Below are 24296 nucleotides of genomic sequence, written 5' to 3'. Positions count from 1 at the left end.
GATTTGCATTCAGGTGGAGTTGAGTGGTGTGTATTTGTTGTAGGTGAGGGCCAACAACTTCTTGTTGCCATCTTTATTGTTGTTGTTGTTGTCGCGGCCGTTCCATTCTTTATCTTCTTTTCTGAACCCCCACGGTTGTGGTCGACCTCTCCTTCTTGGCGATCGCTGGCCGAGGCCTCCTCAGTGGCGATGTACTTTTGAACCTTCTTCAAAATTTCCACCTTGGTTTTGGGTGATGTCTTGGCAATGAAGCACTTGAGGGATGACCCCGGCAGGAGTTCGTTGATTGTTGTGTGCATGGAAACCATGGGGTCGAGGTCTCGGACCTCGAGCTCTTCTTTCTTGAAGCGGTCGATGTATCACCGCAGACTCTCGCCATGCTTCTACCAAACGGACATGAGTTCGACGACGCTCTTCCGGAACCGTCAGTTGCTGATGAAATGGGCGAGGAAAAGACTTGTGAATTGCTTCCATGAGCTGATGGAGCGAGTGCGGAGCCCATAGAACCATCAGTGTGTTGCCCCCTTGAAGGTCGCTTGGAAAGCTCAGCACGTCAAGGCATCAGAGCATTTTGGATGTTGTCCTAGTTATCAACCATTGTGTTGGAAGCTTAGTAGTTGACTTTTAGAGTAAGTGTTTAGTTGAGGGAATTCTTAGCAGTTGTTCCCATAAATATCGCCAATTGTTGCTTCCTAGAATGGGTCGAGGGCAACAATGTAATTATGATTCCAAGATGAGGGTTTGTTGATGAGTCTGAGGGCTGATAAAGACGAGGGCTTGTGAGTTTGACCAGTAGAGGAAGAAGCACGTCAGTGGCTTGGGATCTTATCCAAGGGGCAGAGACTTCGACGGTCAAGTTAGTAAGGGCGTAGTAGAGGGGTTGGACGAGGCCTGAGTTAGGATAGCTCAGACGAGGTCACTAGAGAGCTAGAGAGCTTAGAGCAATAAATGCCTAGATAGCTTACCTAGGAAGTGGCACCACATATTTATACTTGAGCCTGCCTGGAGTTAATTATGGGCGGACAACCAGAATACGATCTGTCCTATGTTGCACGTCGCCATCTGAGGTTGCCACATGCGCCCACGCCATTGGGCCTGCCATGTGAGCCTACATTAGGTTTAAAGACATGAGAGATGCAACCCGGGTTGATCCAAGTTAACATTTTACACTGAATTAGGCTTTGGGTCAGACCCATTCACAATTTTATAAAATTCCAATCCTAACCCCTCTAAATTACACCCTCACGATACTGGAAAAGTGGTATCATAAAGGGTAAATTATAGATAGGTACCCTGTACTTTGGGGGTAGTGACATTTAGGTATCATGAACTTTCAATTGCAACACTTGAGTATCCTGCACTCTCAAAAATAGACACTTGGGTGTATTCATTAGTATTTTTTCAGTTAAACATTACATAATATCAAAAATACCCTTCCCATGTATTTTAAAATCACTCTACGAAGTAAAATCATCACCAAAGAATGTTGTCGTCGGAAAATTTGAATATGTTATTTGCTGTCCATGTGAGAATATCATAATGGGGACACGTTCTATTACGTGAGAATGACCTTAAAAATACATGAGAAGGGTATCTTGGCATTATATAATGTTTAACTGACGGAATACTCATAGTTGGACCTAAGTGTATTATTGAAAGTTCAGGGTACTCAAGTGTTGCAATTGAAAGTTCAGAGTACCTATCTGTCACTATCCCATAAAACAGTATCTATAAAAGTGGTAATCAATTAGGTCGTATTTATCAAAATTCACATAGGATTTTGATTGGTTAAAAAACCTTCAAGTATCACGTGTTTTCACCACCCTCTCTTCTATTGCTGCTCCTAGAGGAATTATCTTGCGAAGGAAAACTGAAGTTTCAATTTCTATTGCTCTATTAATTGTTCTCTAGATGAATATTTTACTTGGATTTTCGTTTTGTTTATTTATTTATGTAATCATTGATAATTTGTTGTATTAAAAGAATTTCTGAAAGTTTTATATTTTAAATATCTAGTGGAGCTACTAAGAAATCATAACTCTTCTACAGGTCTACCTTAAACTTAAATCATAAAACGCCAAAGTAATGTCTACTTTTTAACATGAAATGTAACAAAAATTACAAGAAAATCATGCGGACTGTATAAATTACTCACTATATAATCAATGCTGGCTAAATTGATTTAAAGTTGTTGCTGATTTGGTTCCTCAAGGAAACATTGGTAATGAGGGACTCTTAGAGAGTGATGTGATTGATCAAGATAGGAAAATTTGGAATAGAGAGAAAATATGCAATCTTGTTCCTTATGATATTTGGCTGAAGATCAAAACTATTTTCATCCCATTAGAGTCTAAAGTGGATGAATTGGTTTGGTGGTTAATGCTAAAGGAAAATTTTCATTAAATTCTGCCTATAGATTGAAATGTGGTATTAGTTCAAATCCAATAAATAGGTATAATTGGAATAGAAACATTTGGAAGCTTAAGTGCCCATCTAAACTTCAGGTGTTTATGTTTCTATTGTTGAACAATCAGCTTCCCTCTAAGGCTCTTCTTAGACGTAAGGGTTTTAATACCAATGGTGGTTGTGATGTTTGTAGTGAGGATGAGGATGTGGATCATATTTTTAGGAAATGCTCTATTGCTAGGAATTGTTGGGGGATTATCCTCCCAACTATTCAAGGGCTTGATGATCAAGACGGGTCCATGAAAGATTGGTGGCTGGACCTTTCAAAGAATTTGTTGCTCGACGAGGATCGGCTTAAGGAAAAATGTGTTTTCCTTTTATGGCATCTATGGAAGAGTTGAAGTTTGAGGGGTTTTAAGAATCTTTCGACTCCTCAATTTAAAGTCATGGATAATGTCCTAGGCTCGCTTGTGGAATTTCAAGAGTGTACAAATAAGTCTAATGGTGAAAGTTTAATCAGCGACTGTAGTTATATAAGGTGGGATCCCCCTGGTTTTGGTGTAATTAAAATTAATTTTGATGCCTCTCAAATGGAAGACGGTATGTGCAACATTGCGGCTCTTGCTAGGAACCACTTGGGTAGTGCAGTTTTGGATATTCAAGCTTATAACACCCCCATTAATAGGGCGGAAGCTTGGGAAGCCCATAATTTGGCCTTAAATTTCACAAATTTTCCTCTCGTAATTGAGGGTGACTCTAAGATAGTTATTTCTTGTCTTAACAAGTCTAGTCCGTGCGCATGGAACTTGAGGAGTGCCATTCAAGACTGTTGGGAGCTCAAGGAGAGGTGCGGGAAGGAGATCATCTACAAGTTGCGTACTACCCCCCCCCCCCCCCCCACTTGTGTAGCCCCTTACGTTTTTTATCAAAAAAAAAAAAAAAAGCAAGAAACGATCCCAAACCCAATTATTTATCAGGGCAAAAATACGTAATCAGAACTAAGGTGGCATTTGATAAATCTGAAGATTCAGATCTGAAAAGTTAAAAATATATTAAAAGTGTCTGAAATCTAAAAAGAGGCATAATTGCTTTTCAACTTTTTAGAGGATTTGAATCTATAAGTTTGTTTGTTTTGGATCAACCCTTTGAAATTTATTGATTTTACTATTTTACCCCTAAAACATATTATTTGAAAATGTTGAGTTCAATTTACATTATCTCATAAAAAATAATTTTTAACCTTAAAATAATATTGAAACAATACAAATAAAAAATAATAAATTATTAATTATTAATTAGTAAATGAAACAATTAAAATATAATTAATGACTATAAAAATATTAAAATAATTAATAATTTATAATTTATACAAACAAAAATTAAAATAATTTTTAAAAATTAATAAAATAATTAAAAATTATTAGTTAATAAAAATATTTAATAGATAATAAATAACATAAGTAAATTTAATAATAAATAATTAATGTTTAATAAAAATAATAAAATAATTAATAATTAATAAAAATTACGGTGAAAGACAGAGAGAGAGAGAGAGAGAGAAGACAGGGGGAGAGAGCCACCGCTGCAAGTTGCAGCGGCGGTGGTGGTGGTGGGAAGACATGAGGGAGGGAGAGAGAGCAAGAGCAAGAGTAGGAAGACAGGGAGAGAGAGAGAGAGAGCCATTGCTGCAACTTACAGTGGCGGTGGCGGAAGACAAGCCGGAGAGAGAGAGATCGAGAGAGCGAGAGAACTGCTGTGGCGGTGGTGGAAGACATGGCAGAGTGAGAGAGATCGAGAGAGCGAGAGAAGAACCGCAGCGGCAATGGCGGAAGACAGGGCGGAGAGAGAGCGAGGGCGAGAGAGAAGAACCCTCGATGTGGTGGCGGAAGACAGGGTGGAGAGAGAGCAAGAGCGAGAGAGAAGAACCACCGCCGCTGGAGAGAGAAATAGAGAGTGCAGCGGCGGTGGTGGCGGTGGAGCTTCGTTCAGTTCAAAGTGAGTGTTCGATTAGATTTACATGAAAGGACAAAAATATGTAATATTAAAATTTCTTTAAGGGTATTTATGTCTTTTATACACCTCTGAATTAGTTCTGAGCACATTAAGCAGTTTCTCCACCTCTAAGAAATTAAGATCTGAAATCCAATTTCAGATTTGTAATAAGAGGTAATAACAAACAAAGCAAGGTATCTGAAAAACAAACTTTTCAGATTTAGACATCTAAAAAGTGCAATCAAACGACACCTAACATTATTAGTCCGATCAATTTGATTCTGTTAGATAGACTCGATCCATTGACAGTCCTACGTTTAAGGGATATTCACCAATGTAAAATGATTTTATTTTCTAAAACAAAATCAATTGGTTACATCAGAAAAAAAATGTGTTGGTTTTTTCGAAGAGATAGTTGGTTTTTTAGGGTAAATTACAAAGACCCCCCTATATTTTGTTTTGTGACAAAGACCCCCCTATACTATGACTATAAAACAAAGACCCCCTTCCGTTAGCTTTCCGTTGAAATCTGCCATTATAATATTTTTTAATTCCCATACTACTATTGTAATAACTATTCTTACAATTGGAAGAAAAACACTGTTCATCTTCACTGACCTCAGGATACACGAACAGCGGCTCCTGCTTTCCTCTGTTTTTCCGTTACTCTTGGCCATAACTGCCACAACTTATTTTTATTTTGACAAGTGAAATGTTTAAACCAACATTGAGTGCGTGCATGACTCCACCACCTCGATGGCAACTTCTCTCGTAACTCGTGCACCCACCACCTCAGCTCTAACACAACAGACATCAACTGGGTTGTTGTTTTTTCTCCTCCCCCTCCTTGGAAATCAGTTCCTTATTATTCTACTTTTGGTTTTGGTTCTTCTTGACTTTCTTTCTCCCCCCTCCCTGTGCTCTGTCAAACAACTAAAAAGGACAGGGTTTAACGGCAAGAATTTCAGAAACCCAAAACCCCAATTCTTGAGATGCAGAGACAGAACAGTAGAACAAAGACAAAGAGTCGTCATGGTCTTTGTTCCTGCACGGTTGCTTGTGAATTTTTTGGTGATTGGGTAGGCGGTAATAAATGGTAGTTTAATGCTTTATAGAAAGAGGGGTAGGGGAAACACGTGGTTCTTTTATTACTTGCAAATGGCAATGGTGAATGAGGATTTAATTTTGGAGATTGTAATTAAATTGGTCTTCACCTGCTCTCTTTCTCTCTTCCTTCTTTGGTAACGCACATCTAGCTGGCAATAGTGACCTTGAACTGGTGTCTCTTCTGGTTGAAGACTTGAGAGCTCTGGCTTGGCTTGGATTCTCCTCTCTCTCTCTCAAACCAGCCTCTCGAAGCTCTGAAAGTTGGAATCTATCTTGATTCCTCAATTCAGCTTTGAACAAGGAAAAGAAAAAGTTGCGGGATCTTTATTCTTTCTTTCTTCTTTCTCACAAATCCAAGAAGATTCTCTACCACTGCGGGTTGACAGCTTTGTGCCAATCGGAGGTTCAGTTTCTGCGCTCGAAAGATGCCACACTTCTGAGGTAAGGAGAGAGAGCCTTGATGGGTTCTTGTGCTTTTCCACTTTCAGTTCGAAATACAAACCCGAATAGCTTTAAAAATATACAGTATCCTGAAAGATGAGCCTTTCTTTAGAAACATAGTGAAAATAGCAATTTCATTCATAAAAAAAGAAACCCAGGAAATAAGCTAGCAGTTGTAAATCATGAGTAATGGTAATAAACAACTTTCGAGGACTCTTTTATAGTTTTATTATTTTCCCTACACTAAGATGACCATAAAAAGCATGTCGGACTTTATCTTATTACTGTGTATGGTGCTTTGGGTTTTACATGACCAAGTTTAAAGTTTAAACAGAGTTGAGTTGGACTTTATTTTTCTCCTATCATGATTGGACCAATGCGTTAATTGGAAAATTTTCGATTGCTTTTAGGAGAAATAAGTTTTAAGAGAAAAAAAAAAAACAAAAAAAAAGAAAATTGAAAGAGTTTAGTGGGGTATTTTGATAATTTAACACTTTCTATCATCTAACTTAACGGTCAAAGGGAATCTTTGTCTAACAGCTAAAATTCAGGAGAGTCTTTGTTGCAAAAAAAAGCACAGAGGGGAATTTATCACTGACCCCATAGTACAAGGGGGTCTTTATAATTTACCCTTTTTTTTTTAAGTTGCAATTAATTTTAGTTTAAAAACCAAAACAACCATTCAGCGACCCCAGAGCTGAGTCTAACACGACGCGACGCGACGTGATAATAGTTGTTAGGAACTCAGGATTTGAAAATATACCGTTCCATTAGAGCTATTATTTTCCCCACAGAGATCAGTTTGATGTATCAGCTCTTGAAAGGGTTTGATTGACCTTTAATTATTGATCGTTTGGTCAGTCCCTTCACCTTTGCGAAGGGTGTAGAGGCAGTTTAATTTAAAACACCCTGAAAACAAAATCCAGGGACAGTTTCTAGCACATCGGAAGGGTGACAGACCAGTCAAAGATGAACAATCGAACCGGTTGGTCAACAAAACGTGATCAGATAACTTATTCTGGGGGACACGGTACATGTTTCTAAGACTCAAAAGAATGCCATGCCTCGTTATATTAATATATTGACATAGAGAGAGATAGAGAGAGAGAGCAGAGATTAGTTAGAGGGTGTACATGGTCCGGTCCAGTCTTGAAAAAAAAAAAAAATTAGACCAAACCAAACTGTTTTAGTATAGAAATGGGATAGATCCAGTTTTTAATACAACATTGAATTGTTAATAAATGCCATATAATATATAATTATATTATGTATATTATATATTAATAATTTGATTTATTTTGGTTTATGGTCTAGTTTGGTTTCTAAAATTGAGAAAACCGGACCAAAACTGTAAATCAAAATTTTAAAATTTTGCAGAACAGATAGACCGCTTTTAAGACCGGACCAAATCAAACCATCAATTTCAGTTTGGTTCGCTCCTCCTCCGGTTTTGGCAGTTTGGACCATAATCAACAACACCCCTAGATGTAATACACCCTGCCCTTGCTTTGGTGATAACGATACGGCACATCTCTCCTTTACATAGGATAGGGCAGGTGAAAGTAGGTGGGTTTGGTTGGCCTTTTGGGTGTAAGAAGAGAGAACAAACTTGCCTCCCATGGTTTCAACTATTTAAGAATCTCTCTCTCTCTGTGTGTGTGGGTCAGTCCAACCCCTTCTCACCTTCCACCATCTGCATGCGGCAAAGATAATTTCTCTCTTCTCCTTTACAAATAGAACTCGTGAATCCTTTCACAGTGGAGCCCTGTCCATGGAAGGAGAAGCCCCACCGCCGTTGCCACCACTGCCACCCTCCCACATTAATCCATCTTACTTCTTCACACCTTCATCGGCGCTTGGATCCACCTTATTGCACCCACCACCACCACCTACTCCTCTTCCAATTCTACTGCATCAGCCTCACCAACAGGATTCCCAAATCATACCCGACATAGACTGGGTTAGCCTCCTCTCCGGTTCGTTAGGATTTGGCGAACAGAAGCCATTATTGGCGAGTGCAGCTGTAACAACTGGAAACCAAATCGAAGAAGAAAAGGGTGGTAAAGATAAGGCAAGAGCGAGCAGGACTAAGAAAGCAAGTCGGCCGAGGCTTGCGTTCCAGACGCGGAGTACAGAGGATATCCTTGACGATGGTTTCCGCTGGAGAAAATACGGCCAGAAAGCTGTCAAGAACAGCAGCTATCCCAGGTATATTCCTGATCAGTCTGAACAATCATAGATATTAAGATATATTTCTGATCAGTCTGAACAAAAAGCACTAGGACCACTACGTCATTAATTCTTTCATCTATTCTTCGGTAAATTGCCTTCAAATTATCTCCAAACTTCAAGTTTGTTCAATCTTAGAACCCATTCTAGCTTGATAGATAAAAGCTACCGATCTCCGCAATGCAGGTAGTTATCCAGAAACCATGTAAGGAATAAGTGAATCCATTAGATCAATTATATATTAATCATATAATAGTATCCGTAGTTTCAGAGGTCTCTTCTCCATGAAAAATAAATCATAACATCAGTACCATAACATTAAAAATATATCTAAATCTAATAGCAGTCTTCCAATAAAGTTCCAATTAAATGATTATCATATAGAAGTTTGTGCACTGCACCATGCACGAATGTTTGCGTTAAATAGCTATTACGTAAATGGTTTCAAAGCTATGATATTAGGAAAGGTAACTGAGGTTTGTTTGGATAACCTTTTGTATATTTGCTTCCTGAAGCACAATAGCAAAGTGCTTTCCTGAAGGCTAACTAAAAGTAGAAGTTGGCAAGGATAGAATAATAACAGAAAATCGTTCTAATGAAGTGAAAAGTAACTTCGTTTTGTTTCTTAGAAATTTCTGCTCCATCTAATAAAAGTACTTTTAGATACATGTATGCCACGTAAAGTTACTTCTATGTGCTGTCCTATTTTTGTCCTCTCTCTAGGGCAATGTCTCCCCCTCCGCCACCCCCAGGCTTTGCCCCTGTATAAATATGATACATGACTCCTAGCAGTTATTATAATTTGTGACAGTAATGAAACAATTAAGCTGTTAAGCTGTGTTAGAGAATGAAAGCCTATTCATGTAACTCAGCTTAAGTATTTAGGTTGAAAGGTTTTTGGACGTGGTATTAAAGCCTGTTTGATCAAGCAGTTCGGTATTCAGTTCCCGGTACCCCATTATAATTAATTAAATTTCAGTAGAAGGTATGAGGGTGTGTGATTGTCCATGCTTCAAGCCCAATAGACTTTTGTGTGAGGGGACTTCTTAAAGAATAAAACCTATTGCAGGAAATGAAGATTATTTTGTCAAGTTTAAGGAAGAAAAGGAAGAAAAAAAAAATCAACCTTACAAGATAGACATTCACAAATATCAATTGCATGCAATTTGGGCGGGCCCAACCCACAATTTTACACAGGTTGGTTTTAGATTTTCAGTCCTTAAGTTGGGCCTGTGCCAAAAAGTTTGGGTTGGGTCCAAGTTTAATCCTTAGGTAGGTCTAACTTGATTGAGCTCGACCTAACCTTCTCCTAACTCGAGCCTAACCCAATTATGTGCATATATCTATCTTTCTATCTATCTATATATATAAACACATATTTGAATAAATACAAATGCATACATCTTTTTGTAAACCATACATTTTGATACATGCATTTCATATAAATATACATTTATATCAAATTTTAGTGTAGACTAATTGACCAATCCGAGCCTGGTCAAGAACCAAGCCCAACCCGAGTGCATCAAATTTTATGCGGGCTGAGCTTAGATTGAACAATTCGGGCTTGACCTTGGGCTCAGGCCCTACTCCCAATTCTTAGGGTTGGGCCTAGGTTGAGCTTAAGCCCTGCCTAGCCCGCCCAATTTGCACCCCTAATTATTTCCTTTGCTTAAAATCCCACTACTCTTCTTTCCATCATTTGAAAATCTATATTTTAAACATTATTTGGACTAGTAATATTGTCGATTCAAACAAGAAATTAAGTATGGACATATATCATTAGTAAGTGTGTGCGTGACAAATTTTGATGGTGATGATAATAGTATATAATATGTTTCCAAAATATTTTATATTTCTATGTCTATCAAAGTTATTCTTATTTTGTCACACTTATTTTTCTTTAATAAGTTTCACTAATATAAAATATTAGAGATATACCGAAATGTTTTCTACATAATTTATATAGTTTTTGTGTTTTTATCTTTTTAATTTTTATTATTTAATTATACCTTAACGAGTTAATACATTTGACTTGAAATGTTGAATTGTTAATCTACCACCAAACAGGAAAACAATTTCATTCTTGGGTTTTATATTTTATTGACATCATCAATAAAAAGGTCATAAATAATTCTTGTGTCCAAATGTTTTCTATAGAGTTTCTATATTCTTTTCATTTTTTTATATTTTTATCTTTTTTAAATCTGTATTATTTAATTATGAATCAAAGGTTGACAAATATGACCTAAAAGGTTGAATTGTTAACTCACCACCAGGAAAACAAATTCAATTTTGGGTTGGTTTTAAATTTTATATTTTATTTCCAACATTAATAAAGCATCTATAGTTTATTATTTATCACACTTATTTTCTTTAATATGATTGATATAGAATATTAGATAGGTGTTTAAATGTTATTTACAATTTTTTTGTATTATTACATAATGCTTTTGTGTTATTTATCTTCTTTTATTTTTATTTAATTATGATATCAATGGTTGGCATAGTTGATTCAAAAGGTTGAATTTTTTATCCACCACCACAAATAATTTTATTTTTGGATTGGTTTTAAATCTATATTTCATTCCAACATCAATAAGAACAATTATTATTTATCACGTTATTATTATTTAATATGATTAATATATATAAAACATTAGAGGTGTACCCAATTTTTCTATATTTTTATTTTAAAAATTTTTATTTAATTATAACATCATGCATTAGCCCACTTTACCTAGATGGTTGAATTCCTTATTCTCCACCATGATGAAAAAATAGTTTCATTTTTTGATAAATTTTAAAAAGCATGTATTTTATATCCTTGAAAGTTTTGGATGTAGATCTACTTAATAGATTTTTCTTTTTGTGTGTGTGTGTGAAGAATAGCTTACATATAGGATTAATGAAAGAATGAGAGTTAATACCCTAAATATAAGACTTAATGAGAGGGAATTGAATAAGGAGATGTAGTAGTTCAAATTACATTTTATGTCCTTAAAATTAGAAGGATCAAATTCAAAAATAGGGATATTCTAGTTAAGAATATGATTCAATGAATGTTATTGGGAGTTGGAAGGGTTAGCATCCATAATATGGATAGTCAAACCATTCTAAATGGTTGGGCAAAATTTCAAAAATTTCCTAATCTTTTGGGAATCAAATTCCCTATGTTTTGAAAAACTGCATTTTTCAAGATCGGTCTTGCATTGAATCAGACTAGATTTGAAACCAAACAAAAAGGGAGATGTATACATAATACGGATACCACAAATGCAGATTCTAAGGTGGAAGTTCACTTCCAAATCAGTCCTAAAACTAGCCTCTACTGATGATGGCGCAGTGTATAGGTGAAACTGATTCAGCAACATAGTTTTCAACAAAACTAAAATTATAATTGCTTGGATCGAACTAAGGATGATGAGCCTGATATTCCCTGAATTTTTCTTGCAAAAATTAGAAACTGCCAAAATATGAAGCTCTCTTGGACTGGTCAGCCCCCTCCTCTTTTATAATCTCTTATGGAGCTATCTCCTAATCTAATTATGAGATAATCTAGATCTAAATTAGATATGGACTCTAATTAGAGATATACCTTATTTTCTTATAAGATTAGGTGCTCCAGACCCAGATTCACCCCATGGCTTAAGTTGTCATGTGCCAGCTTAATTAATCATATTAATTATGGGCCTTAGGCCCATCAGTTATATGATTCCCAACCCAAGGGTGTTGCATGGCCAACTTTTGCCTGATTTGTATGGTGTGGGACCCCACAATGACCTAAGATAAGTCCATATGGGTTCGCCTTAGCCTCTGTGAAAAGGCTTAGCCAAATTCACTGCTAAACACAGTGAACCCCTGAGTACATCACTATGGACTCAAAATGGGCCAAACATCTACACTTTGATCCTTAAATTCAGCCATCCTATGAAGATCTAAGGATAATGGACTTAAGTAAGATAAAGTCCATCAGGTAATCATCCCTCTAATGGTCTTTTACACTTAACATCTCGGCCCATAATGATCAAACACCACCAAACAGGGAAATACCTCTTCCCTAACTGCAAGGTGTAGTGTCACACTCTCTACTCAGATGGATTTCGAGAATTAAAATCTTTTTGTAAACATTTTTCATAAAAAAATAATATACATATCATATAAATATATTTTGCAAAACCAAATATCAGACATAATTGAAATCCATTACCAATAGTTTAGGTTTTTATCAGAAAGAATGTAAACCCTATCATTCAGTTTGTCTAACAAAGGGACCAATCCTACCACTATGATCACCCACTTAGGTGAATTATCAAACTGCCCCCACATACCTAGGTTTTGACCATTGATGGATCTCACTGATTGGCACATCAAAGACAGTCCAATCCAACACCTAGTGTAGTACCATAATCAAGTCAAGGGGTTATGTGTAACTTTCCAGTTTTGCCCATATCAATCCCCAAGGTCCAGGGCATAATTAGAAAATGGACCAGGTTTAGTGTTTCATCCAAACACGTGCTGCCTGTGCTTCGAGTCTAATCCTAGCAGCTGAGACAAGTTGCCCCAACTTCTTAGGTGAATTCTCAAACTGCCCCAACATACCTAGGTTTTGACCATTGATGGATTTCATTGATTGGCACATCAAAGACAAACCAATCCAACACTTAATGTTGTACCATAATCAAGTCTAGGGGTTATATGTAACTTTTCAGTTTTGCCCATATCAATCTTCAAAGTCCAGGGCATAACTGGAAAATGGATCGGGTTTAGTGTTTCATCCAAATACGCACTACATGTGCTTCGAGTCTAACCCTAGCAGCTGAGACAAGCTACCCCAAATTCTTTGGTGTCACACTCTCTACTCAGATGGAGAATTAAAACCTTTTTGCAATCATTTTTTATAAAACATTAATATACATATCATATAAATTATTTTGCAAAACCAAATCTCAAACACAGTTGAAATCCACTACCAATAGTTTAGGTTTCATTAGAAAGAATATAAACCCTATCATTTACTTTGTCTGACAAAGGGACCAATCTTCTCACTATGATCACCCTCTTAGGTGAATTCTCAAAATGCCCCAACATACCTAAGTTTTGACCATTGATGGATCTCACTAATTAGCACATCAAAGACAACCAAATCCAACACCTAGTGTAGTACCATAATCAAGTTTAGGGGTTATGTGTAACTGTTCAGTTTTGTCCATATCAATCTCAAAGTCCAAGGCATAACTGGAAAATGGACCGGGTTTAATGTTTCATCCAAACATGCACTGCATTTGCTTCGAGTCTAATTCTAGTAGCTGAGACAAACTGTCATAGCTCCTTTGGTAGCACATCAGTGTCAGCCTTGGTAGGATAAACTCCCCAAGTCTATCTAATGGATAAGAACATTTTAAGTTAAAATGAATTACATAGATGTCCAATTTAAGGGGTAATTATACAAAAACATATCAATATCAACATAAAACAATAATGTACTTTTATTCATTTAGAATAAATGTATATGTACATCAATTTGATTAGAGCTAAGGGCATACACTATCTAATAGTCAATACATTAAATATAAGACTTAATGGAAGGGATTTGAATGAGGAGAAAAGTTTTTCAAGATACATTTTTTTCCTTAAAATTATTGAGTAATTTATTTAAACAAAAGTTACACACCTTCATTAACACTTTTAATGGCAGTAAGACCTTTGGATTAAATTCACAGACTCATTGATTGGTCTGGATCCCCCACCATCAAGGACTAATCTGTTTATCATTGAGATATTTTGGCCAAGAATCATCTTGAAACATGATTTGATGAACTCGATGTCCCCAGTAAACTCTTGGAAAGCTCTCAAAATAACAAATACAGATGATTAATCGTCTGGACCCAACAATAGTCAATAGACCTCACTAATCTATCGCCACCTTTCATGTGTAATATGTAATACCGAAAAAATAACATTGTCCCAAATCCTGAGATGTGGGCACATTTTTTCTTAGAAACAATAAAAAATAAGGAAACTGTGTCAAGTGAACCCAACCCATTTCTATATTCCTTTCAAAAAAAAAACCATTTCCATATTGGCTTGAGGTGAGACTATTTTAGAGTTGGAGGATGCAACACTTTAAATTAATTGACGGGGACTCATACTTGTCATACTTGTCATACCATACTGTCTTCACCATCATCATTTAGGAGGAAATTAGTAGGGACCCGTGCAGTGCACGAACTTTATTAAAAGAACTTAAAGCAAAATGAGATAGGGGTGCAATTTGAGTGAGCCTAACCAACTCAATCGGGCTTGAGTTTTTAAATTGCAAGCTGGTCTTGGATTAAAAAACCTAGGCCCAAACTAAACTGAGAGTGGGCTTGGATTGAGGCCTTGGGTAGCCCGAGCCCAACCTGTCCCAATTTGAGCCCGCACAATTTTTTCAGTAACTTTTAGATTTTTTAGAATTATTTTAGGTAATTATTTTCAATATTTATTATCACTAATTATTGGAATTTTCAGTAAATATTTTGAATTTTTAAAATTATTCAGTACTTTCATCTATTTTCTGATTTTTCAGAATTACTTTAAGTAATTATTTTCAATAATTATTCTCACTAATTAACGGATTTTTCAGTTTATATTTTGAATTTTTAAAATTATTCAATACTTTCAGATATTTTAGGAATTTTAAAACTTTTAGAAATTTTCAGTAATTTTGATATTTTTCATAATTATATTAAGTAATTTCTTGTCAATATTTATTCTCACTAATTATCAGAATTTTCAGTAAATATTTTGAATTTTCATATTTCAAAATTTGTAGTAGTGTTCAGTAATTATTTTCTGTAATTAATTAGTAAATATGAGTTCGTAATTATTTTTGCTATTTTCAATAATTTTATGATAATTTTACGGAAAATTTCTTAAGAAATTTGGTAATTATTTCATATCTTCAGAAATTTTAGTATTTTCAGATTTCAAAATGATTATTCAGTATTTAATTTGAAAAATATAGGTCATTTTCAGTAATTTGAATTTTTTAAATGATTCAATAATTATTTGGTATTGTGAATAATTAATTATGAAACCATTCATATTAATTCTGAAAATAATATTAATTTAAAAAATAATTATAAAATCAATATGTTTAATACTATATTATGAATTAAAAATATTATTGAAATATTAAATATTTAATAACTGAAAATATTAATTATTGACAATAATAATAATAATAATTTTAATAAAAATATTAAAATCATTGAATAACTAAAAAATTAATAGTATTGAATAATTGAAAATATTAACTATTGATATATTTAATACAAGTAAAAAATAAATATTAAAATTACTGAAATAACATTAATAACTAATTACTGAGAACACTAAATCAAATAAGTAAAAATTACTAAAGCTTGAATGAAAATTATTACAATTATTGAATTACTAATTGACAACATTTAAAATAAATATTGAACAATTATTTTTGGACTAGTTTTAAATATCATTAATTATTTTGAGAAAGTAATAGTAATAATTGGTTATTATTAGTTAATAATTAAAAAGTATTAATTAGTAGTTAAAACATCACCAGGTTAGTAGTTAAAACCACTCAGTTATAATTAATAATTGTTATTAGTTACAATTAAAAATTATTAATTATTTATGGACCGGTTTGAGAAGATGAAATGAGACCGATTTAGTCATTAATACCAGTCTAGGCTGGGTTTAAAAATCTACAAGTATATTATAATGGGTCGGGCTGAAGCGGGCTATCCACAATCCGACCTAATTCATCTTCCCAACCTGAACATATGAATAGTGTCGTTGGACATTGGCCATAAAAATCAATTATGGTAAGAGTTTTTCACAATTTTTTATACACCGTTCACTCCCAAAAGCTGTTAGACAGAGTCACCGACAATAATAATGGGGCTGAGAGTATGAAAATGAAAAAGTAATAGAATAATGGGGATTGAGAGTGAAATTGAAAAAACGATAGAAATTGTAAAGGGGGAGACTCAAATTTGATAACGAGAAAAACGTGTAACTCCAAGACCTCCGATAATGTCTCCAACCGAAAATTAACGTCTGAAAATGTACTGGTGTCTAAGATTGAGAAACGGCCGATGGCTAAAGTCTGAAAACGATTATCAGACTCTCCCGATTAGAAAAAATAGATATGATTAAAAAAAAATGACTGCAAAGTAGTTCCACCACTATTTTTTGTGCAAAACAGAGTAATTCCACTTTTTTTTTTCATTCAAATAAAAAGATAGGTAAAGTCTTCAGTCTCTGCTTTTGGTCTAAACCCTCCCAACAATCGGTGAGTTCTAAAACCTATAAACAATAGGTGAGTTGTGATAAGAATGGTGGGAGTTTTCTTAGTTGCACACGATTTAGGAGAGGTTTCTGACGTGATAAACCTCTTAAAATCATGATGAAGTATGGCTCTAGGAAAGCCATCAGACGTGGCCAACAACGGATCAAATTCAGAAAGTTGATTCATTAGAGACAAAATAACTAGATTAAAAAATAAAAAAAATATATTCAAAAAGAAAAGAGGAAATTTTCTAGACTGCTTTGTTTTCACATATGGTAGATCATGGTAGACCAAGATACACACTTACCAAAAGGTCTTAATCTTTAAAGACAAGACCCTAGAAGCTCAGTATGTTTTTTGACCATCTAGGCTGTTAGAAGTGAAGGGAAGGGAGATCCATCGAATGGATGGCCGAACTATGCGGAAATGTTGGGCGAAATTTCAAAAATTCTCTCTCCCCCTTCTCGGAAATCGTATTCCCTAATTTAGCAAATTACATTTTCAATGTTCATTCTTGAATCCAAAACCGGATCAAATCTGAAACCAAAAGAGAATGAGGGATATACCTAATACAAAGTAACAATAACTCCCAGCGCACGTGTTCACGCCCAAAGAGAAGACCAAAACCCGCTTCCACGGAAGTTGACACATTGTGTAGTGAAACAGGATCAACATGATGGTTCTTCAGCAAGAACCTGAATTCTTCAGCAAGAATCGAGCAAGGGCTGGTGAGCATGACTTCAGATTGTTTCTTTTACCAAGAAACAATATCAAGAACCTTTCTTGATCAGATCCACAAGTGAAGATCGAACTGGGTAGGGGCGGCAAGCACTGGGAAGAATTCTGCAATTTGTTGTTGTGTGTTAAATCTGAAGAATTCGCCCCCTATTTATAGCATTCTTTGGATTAGCCTCCTAATCTAATTAGGAGAGAGTTTCCTAATCCAAATCTTATATTTGGATCTAGACTCTTAACTGGATAAGACTTATCTTATACTTCAGCTAATCCTAATCAGTTTAAAAAACTGAATTCGCCCCATTTTTAATTAACTAACTTAAGCCCACTTCGAATTGGAACTTAGGCCCATTAAGCTTATGTGCTCATTTACTCTTTAATTTACTGCCAACTTGGCTCTCTTTGTATGACATGGGACCCAAACATTGATCTACACATCAGCCACATGGGTTCAGCTCAGCCGCTGTTACAAAGCCTAGTCGAATTCACTGTATGAGATAGTGAACCCCTGAGTCCATCTCCATGGGCTCTCAATGGACCCAACATTTACATTAAATGGTTCTTGGATCCAGCCACCTTATAAAAACCCAAGAACTGTGGGCAGATGCAAGATTAGCTCATTAGGTATTACCCTCAATGGTCTTACACTTAACCTCTCAGCCCATAATGATCAAACACTGCCTGACAAGAGAGGACCTCTCCCTCGGCTGCAAGGTGCAATACTGCACTCTCTACTCACATGGATCCTGGGAATTAAAACATTTTGCAAATATTTATATATATGTATATCTTTATATAAATATATATTTTGCAAAAACAAATCTCAACATTTGAAATCAACTGCTGGTAGTTTAGGTTTCCATCAGAGAGAGTGCATTACCCGATCATTCACTTTGTCTAACACCTAGTGCAGTACCATAATCGAGTCTAGGGGTTAGGTGTAACTTTCCAGTTTTGCCCATCTGTCTCCAAGGTCCAGGGCAATACTGGAAAATGGTCCAGTTCGAGGTTTCAAGAAAACCCACACTACATGTACCTCAGGTCTCACTCTAGCAGCTGAGACAAGCCACCCCAACCAACTTCGTGGCGCATCAGGTTAGCCTTGACATGATAGACCTCCTTAGATCTATCCAACGGCTGTGAAGATTCTAAGCTAACACGAGTCTCATAAATGTCCAGTTTATGGGTCAATAGACAGAAACACACTATAATGACATGAATCAATTATGTACCTTATTCATTTATAATAAATGTCGAAAGATACATCAATCTGACTGGAGCTATGGGCATAACTGTCCAACAAGAAGATGTTCCTAAAATGACTTGTCAAACAACATCTAGATAAGTGAATTAAACTTGATTATTTTATAAAACTCCGAGCATGTTTATTGAGTTGATATATTTACACTTAATGTTCTCTTCACGATTTTACATGTTGATGGATGATTACCCGAGCATGTTTTTTGTCTGTAATCCCTTTATTTGTTTACACAAATGAAGAAGCTATTATCGCTGCACACATCACACATGCAACGTGAAGAAGCAAGTTCAACGACTATCAAAGGACACGAGCATTGTCGTGACAACTTACGAAGGCATCCACAACCACCCATGTGAAAAACTAATGGAGAGCTTAAGCCCTTTTCTGAAGCAGATGCAGTTCTTCACGAGGTTCTAAGCCTATATGAAGAATACAAACTAAAACTGCTATAAACTGTGGTCATGTCAGTGTAAATATACATGGAAAAAAAAATCTATGCTGGTTAATATCACTGTGGTAAACCTTTTATCTTCTGCAGCCGTATCTATATATGCCATCAAAAGGCAAATCCTGTCTATCTTACCCAATAGAAAACCTGGCTAGCACTTGAGATAAAGAAAACTGGGTTCATCAGCTCCATTTGGTTCACTTTGTTTCAAATATCAGTACTTGATGTTATATTGCAATATTATGGGGATGGGCCTCGCTATAAACCGATATACTTACTCTTAACTTGTTCATAAATTATTGTGCATCATCATCAATAGATGCATATCATCTGCATTACTATAGATTTGATGAAAAACCACTTGTTAAAAGTTTGGAATGATTTTGAACTTATGTTTTTTAGGCCCAGATCTAAGACGCAACTTATTGTCTGTTGAGTGAAAATTGCCTTGGACTGCTTTATTTGGAAGCTTTTTTTCATATGCTGCTTGAAAATTTACAAATAACAGATGACAATGATCTTAGTCATATATTTAAGTCTTGAATTTAAGGTATTAATTCTCATTAAATCATATATTTAAGATGTATTAAATAAATAAACTCGCAACAATACTATTTTTTGTGCTTCATTCAATTCTCTAGATCTCATTAAGTACTACTACATTTAAAGGTGCTAACTCCCACTTTTTCAAGATCCAATTAACTCTCATTCTCTCTCACATTAAATTTTATATTTAATGCATCTTTTGTTTTTTACCAATAAACTCTACTAATTAAATCCATATCCGATAATTTTAACAATGCAAAATCTGTGTTTTAAAACTGACTTGAAAATGAAATTGTATTTCATCAAATGATGGATAAGTAGTTGAACCCTCAAGCTAGGTCAAATGGGATTAGCCCATGATGTCAAGATTAAATAATAAAAGTTTAAAATAAATAAAAATATTAAAAGTATACAAATTTTGGAAACATCTCTAATATTATATATTCAAAATATAAAATATATAATATTATTTTTATAATTTTAAATCATTTGGAGTCAAATGGATTAATCCATCAAGGCCGGAGTCGGGATATATTATAGGTCATATAATATAAGTATTAAAGGGTTCATTTGGTTTGCAGTTGGAATCTGAATCGAAATCACCTAATTCCTTGAATGTTTGGATCAAACAAGAATTGAATTTGGATTCTCTAAGATATGTATGAATCCCAAGGAGGGTTGACGCGTGTTGGGTATTTTCTTTTTCTTTTTCTTTTTCTTTTCCGGCTAGAATGGGAATGACATTCCAGCATCCTAGTCCAAACCCCTATTCCCATGAACCAAGCATACCCTAAGAAAACTTCACAAGACATTACTGAGAGTAATTTAACCAAGGTTTTTAAAACCGGACCGGACAGGGAACCATTATGGGGTCTGGTCACCGAGTCGAACGGTCCAACCATCCAGTCCGAACGGACAGCCTACTCTGACAAAACATAAAAGAAATTTGAAAATTTGAAAAACCCAAAAACGACCAAAAACCGTTCCCGAGTCATACAGTTCAACCGCCCATATCAATGGTTCACTGACTAAATCAACGGTTTTTGACCAAATAGCATTTTTGGGGTAAAACTGAACCACTCAAGTGACCAATTCCTAGTTTTCCGGTCAAGTCCAGTTTTGAAAACATGAAATTTAACTTGATATTAAAAATCCAAAAATAAGGCAACGATAGGCTATTTATTAACTTTGAAACAGCGGAGTGAAGTGTGGCAAGTACGATTGTAATGCTAATAATGGTTGGGGTGGATTTCCTCCTTAACTATAGCAACATACCTGTATGGTAAAAATATTACAAGAAAAGGTATGTACAATTTCAAGAATAAAAATACAACAATAACATGCATATATTTATACAAAATTAGTATGTTTATTGATGGTGCACGATCTGAGAGCTCCTAACTGAAAGGTTATCTGGAGGCTAGTCGCGTAGCGAGTTGGTTTGAACTGTAATAAAACAGATCAAAGGATCCGAGGTGGCTAACCCGATGAGGTTGCTCCGATGCTTAAGTTAGTATTGTAGTATTAGTTGCGAGCTGAAAGCTTAAGTATATAAGAGAGCTAATGAGCAAGTAATCGTGTGTACCTTGTACTAAGGGAACCAATGTCCTTATATATTTGAACTGCCATGAGCCCGAAGGAGCCTCTCTGGGATCTTTGGAGCGGGTGGTAGGAGTCCGTTCCGATTTGGAAGGTGGCCAACGTACTAGTTGATAAGGCTTATCACCTCTATCCGATTCGGGTGGAATGAGGATAAGTCCTAAGGTTGCGTGGCGTGATCCCGAAAGGCTCGGGGACAACTAGCGAACTTCTAGAATCCACTATGTGTCACCTCAGCGCATGCGGTTGCCGAGGTCCCCTGACTCCAGTTCTATCCAAAGTGACTAACGTACTCGAGGTAGCCCGGTCTACGAAGGTGCCGAGAAGTGTTGAGTCATTGCCTGGCTGGAAGGTCGTGTCCACGTGTCCTTTATTCATTAGGTTGGGCCAAATTACCCCTCATCAATTGCCCCCCACTCCCCGTGTTGGGGGTCCTGACCCGGTGAGGGGAGTTCATGACAAGGCTAGGTGGACTTGGCCCATATTCTATTGGTCGGAAGAGTGGTTCTTTGGTCAGACCACATCGACTCGCTTGGCTCAACCGAAATAACCTAGATCGCATACCAGGGACGCGCAGACGTCATGCGGTTTATGAGCTCTATCGACGCCAAAGCCCACGCTCAACCGATTTCAATCTTGGTAGGCATGTAGTCGGTTTCCACGAGAGCCATTGGATTGCGCAAGATCTCGACCGTCAAATCCCCGGGCATGGCGGGTATAAAGAGGGGCCTAGAGGGGCCCATTTGTCTCCATGTTGGTGCCTCCTATTCCTGCTATCGAGATCACTTCGTTCTCTTCTTCGATTTTTAGGTGTTTTCGTCTTGTTTTCGTTTCCATTTCCTATCTATCTTTTCCAAGCAGCTCATCATGTCTAGTGTTAGCACGGGCAGCTTTTTTGACCTAAGTGAGGAGTCTACCGAAGTCGAGGTGGGGACCTCGGCGCAGGCCAAAGAATTGCATCCTACCGAGGTGAGTGCTTCGGTATGGGGTTCGGACTCCAACCTGTCCGAGGCAGACGCACCTCGGCAAGAGCGCGAGGCTTCCGTAAGTGGACCTCCACTTCGCACCGGACTCGGGGGCCAGATAGCTTCGGTCCTTCAACGATGACAACTGATGGGCTCCTGTCCCTAGTAGCTCACTACAAGCTCCCCGGTAACCTTGTATATAGTATTCCTCTAGGAAGGTTTCCTTGGGACCATGGTCGCGACGAGATCGTGGTATTCGAGGAGCAGCTCACGGCTAGGCTACATTTCCCACTTCACCCCTTTATCATCGAGGTCGTCAAATTTTTTGACATTGCCATAGATCAGCTCCATCCCAACTCGATCCGCAATATTGTAGGTACCATCTCCATTTTTCATGACTATAATAGGACTTTGACCCTCGACATCTTTGCTTCGATCTATTCCATCAAAAAGAACTCCGCCTGTGTCCTCCTGGAGCACAGGCAAAGCTACTATATGTCTCCCCAACCTGGTTACAAAATCTTGCAAGACTTCCCCAATAAAGTCCCGACCTGGAAGAAACGCTACTTCATGGTTCGTAATACTGTGGGGTGGCCATTTCCAACTCACTGGAGGCCTACCATTTAGGACTCCAACATCAAGTTAGACAAGGAGAGACAGGAAGAAGTCTGCTCTTGGGCGAAGCTCAGATAAGTCGGGCTGAGTCCTCCTGGTAGGTCACCACCTCGGTCCACGCACTTATCCTTTGAATTTATCCTTAATTATATTGGCCAACTTCACTGTTACTTTCCATAGGTTCTATGGAGGAAATCCCCGCTGGCAAGCTCTTTGGGAGCATGAAGAAGAGGAAAAAGAGGAGGACATCCAAGAAGGGTCACTCCCAAGAAACCATTGCCCGGCCCACCGAGGACGCCGCTGTCACCGAGGACCCTCCTATGATCGGCCTGGTCAAAGAAGACCGTGGTGAGGACTCCCCACCTCGCAAATCCGAGGAGATCTCGAAGTCTGAGCTCCAAGCTACTCGCCGAGCCAGCTCGTCAGGAGAGGGCTCCAAAGTGCCGCCAAGCATCATGGACCCAAAATGCAGCCTCCAGAAGAGCAAGGAAGCGATCTACGCAGTAGAGGTCGCTAAGCTTTCTGAGCTCTCGATCGGTGAGCTCGGGCATAAGGCTGCCAGTCACTACATGGTGGTACGTGTCTGCACTTCAAACAATGCTTTTCATTGTCCTTCAATACTTGGGACTTATTTTCTCTTTTTGGCAAGCGAACTCCATGATCCACACTTTAGTTCGGAAGTATGACGTACATCTGAGGAGAACCCTGCAAGCCAAAGATTCCTTTAAGAGCACTCAGCGCAAGCTGAACAAGAACCTCAGTCAAATCCACAAGCTAGAAAATAACGCACGAGCTCAAAAGGATCTGATCGAGATGTTGATGTGAGAGAAGAAGGATATGGAAAAAGAAAAGGAGGATCTTCAATTCCTTCTGCAGGAGCGCGAGGCGATCTTCAACAATGTGATCAAGGAGGCCGCGAGGAAAGCCGTCAATGTCTATAAGAGCTCGCAGAAATTCTGCAAGCTATTGATAAAGGCCGCCACAACATCTTATCGGAAGGGCTTTAAGCTTAGTAGAAGGATGATGCAGTGTGAATTCCTCGAGCTCGACCTCAAGGCCATTACCACCATCAGGGTTACTAAGGAGATGGCCGACGAGGTTGCAAAGGATCCAGACTCCGAGGAAGGGAGCGATGATGATGACTTCAGTGAAGAAACAACAGAAGAGATAGCTGAAGATACCTCTAACGCCATGGAGACCGATCTGCCCTGAAATGATACTAGTGAGGGCGAGGAGCCCCAAAAAGACTGACTTCACATGCCTCTTTTCTTGGACCCCTCATAAATATTTGATGTCCCGAGCCTCTGAGCTCAGTTAACTAGTTGTAACTTTGTTTTCCTTCCCTTTTTTTTGTTGAATGTAAATGAACTTCCTTTGAATGAATGAGATCTTTTGGCTACTCATCTCGTGTGCACAAATTTTGTTTGCCCAAAATTTTTCTAAGTATGGATTACTCCGAAGCGCTGAAGTGCCGAGCTGGCGAGCTAGGCATAAGTAAGTGTAATCCGATGTCAATATACGCCGAAGTGAGCAGACACTACAGGGTATGTGCCCAACCTGCCTGCACACGGGCTACTTCTCTTTCGCCCATGCCGAAGCGACTGCATCGTGAGTTGCCCATGCCAAAGTGACTAG

General features: G+C 37.2%; 1 protein-coding gene across 1 annotated transcript; it reads left to right on the top strand.

The window, feature by feature from the left end:
* Window positions 1-3838: 3838 nt before the first annotated feature.
* On the top strand, window positions 3839-19136 carry LOC104590356 (putative WRKY transcription factor 43). Its single transcript, XM_010248991.3, has 2 exons — window positions 3839-8154; window positions 18728-19136. The coding sequence occupies exons 1-2, from the start codon at window positions 7718-7720 to the stop codon at window positions 18903-18905; spliced, it is 615 nt and encodes a 204-aa protein (XP_010247293.1). The 5' UTR covers window positions 3839-7717; the 3' UTR covers window positions 18906-19136.
* The last annotated feature ends 5160 nt before the right edge of the window (window positions 19137-24296 follow it).

The sequence above is a fragment of the Nelumbo nucifera genome, chromosome 6 (genome assembly GCF_055504915.1).
Source record: "Nelumbo nucifera cultivar China Antique chromosome 6, China Antique-T2T, whole genome shotgun sequence".
NCBI lineage: Eukaryota > Viridiplantae > Streptophyta > Magnoliopsida > Proteales > Nelumbonaceae > Nelumbo > Nelumbo nucifera.
Note: the sequence above shows the minus strand (reverse complement) of the source record. Positions and strands in the feature narration are given on the sequence as shown.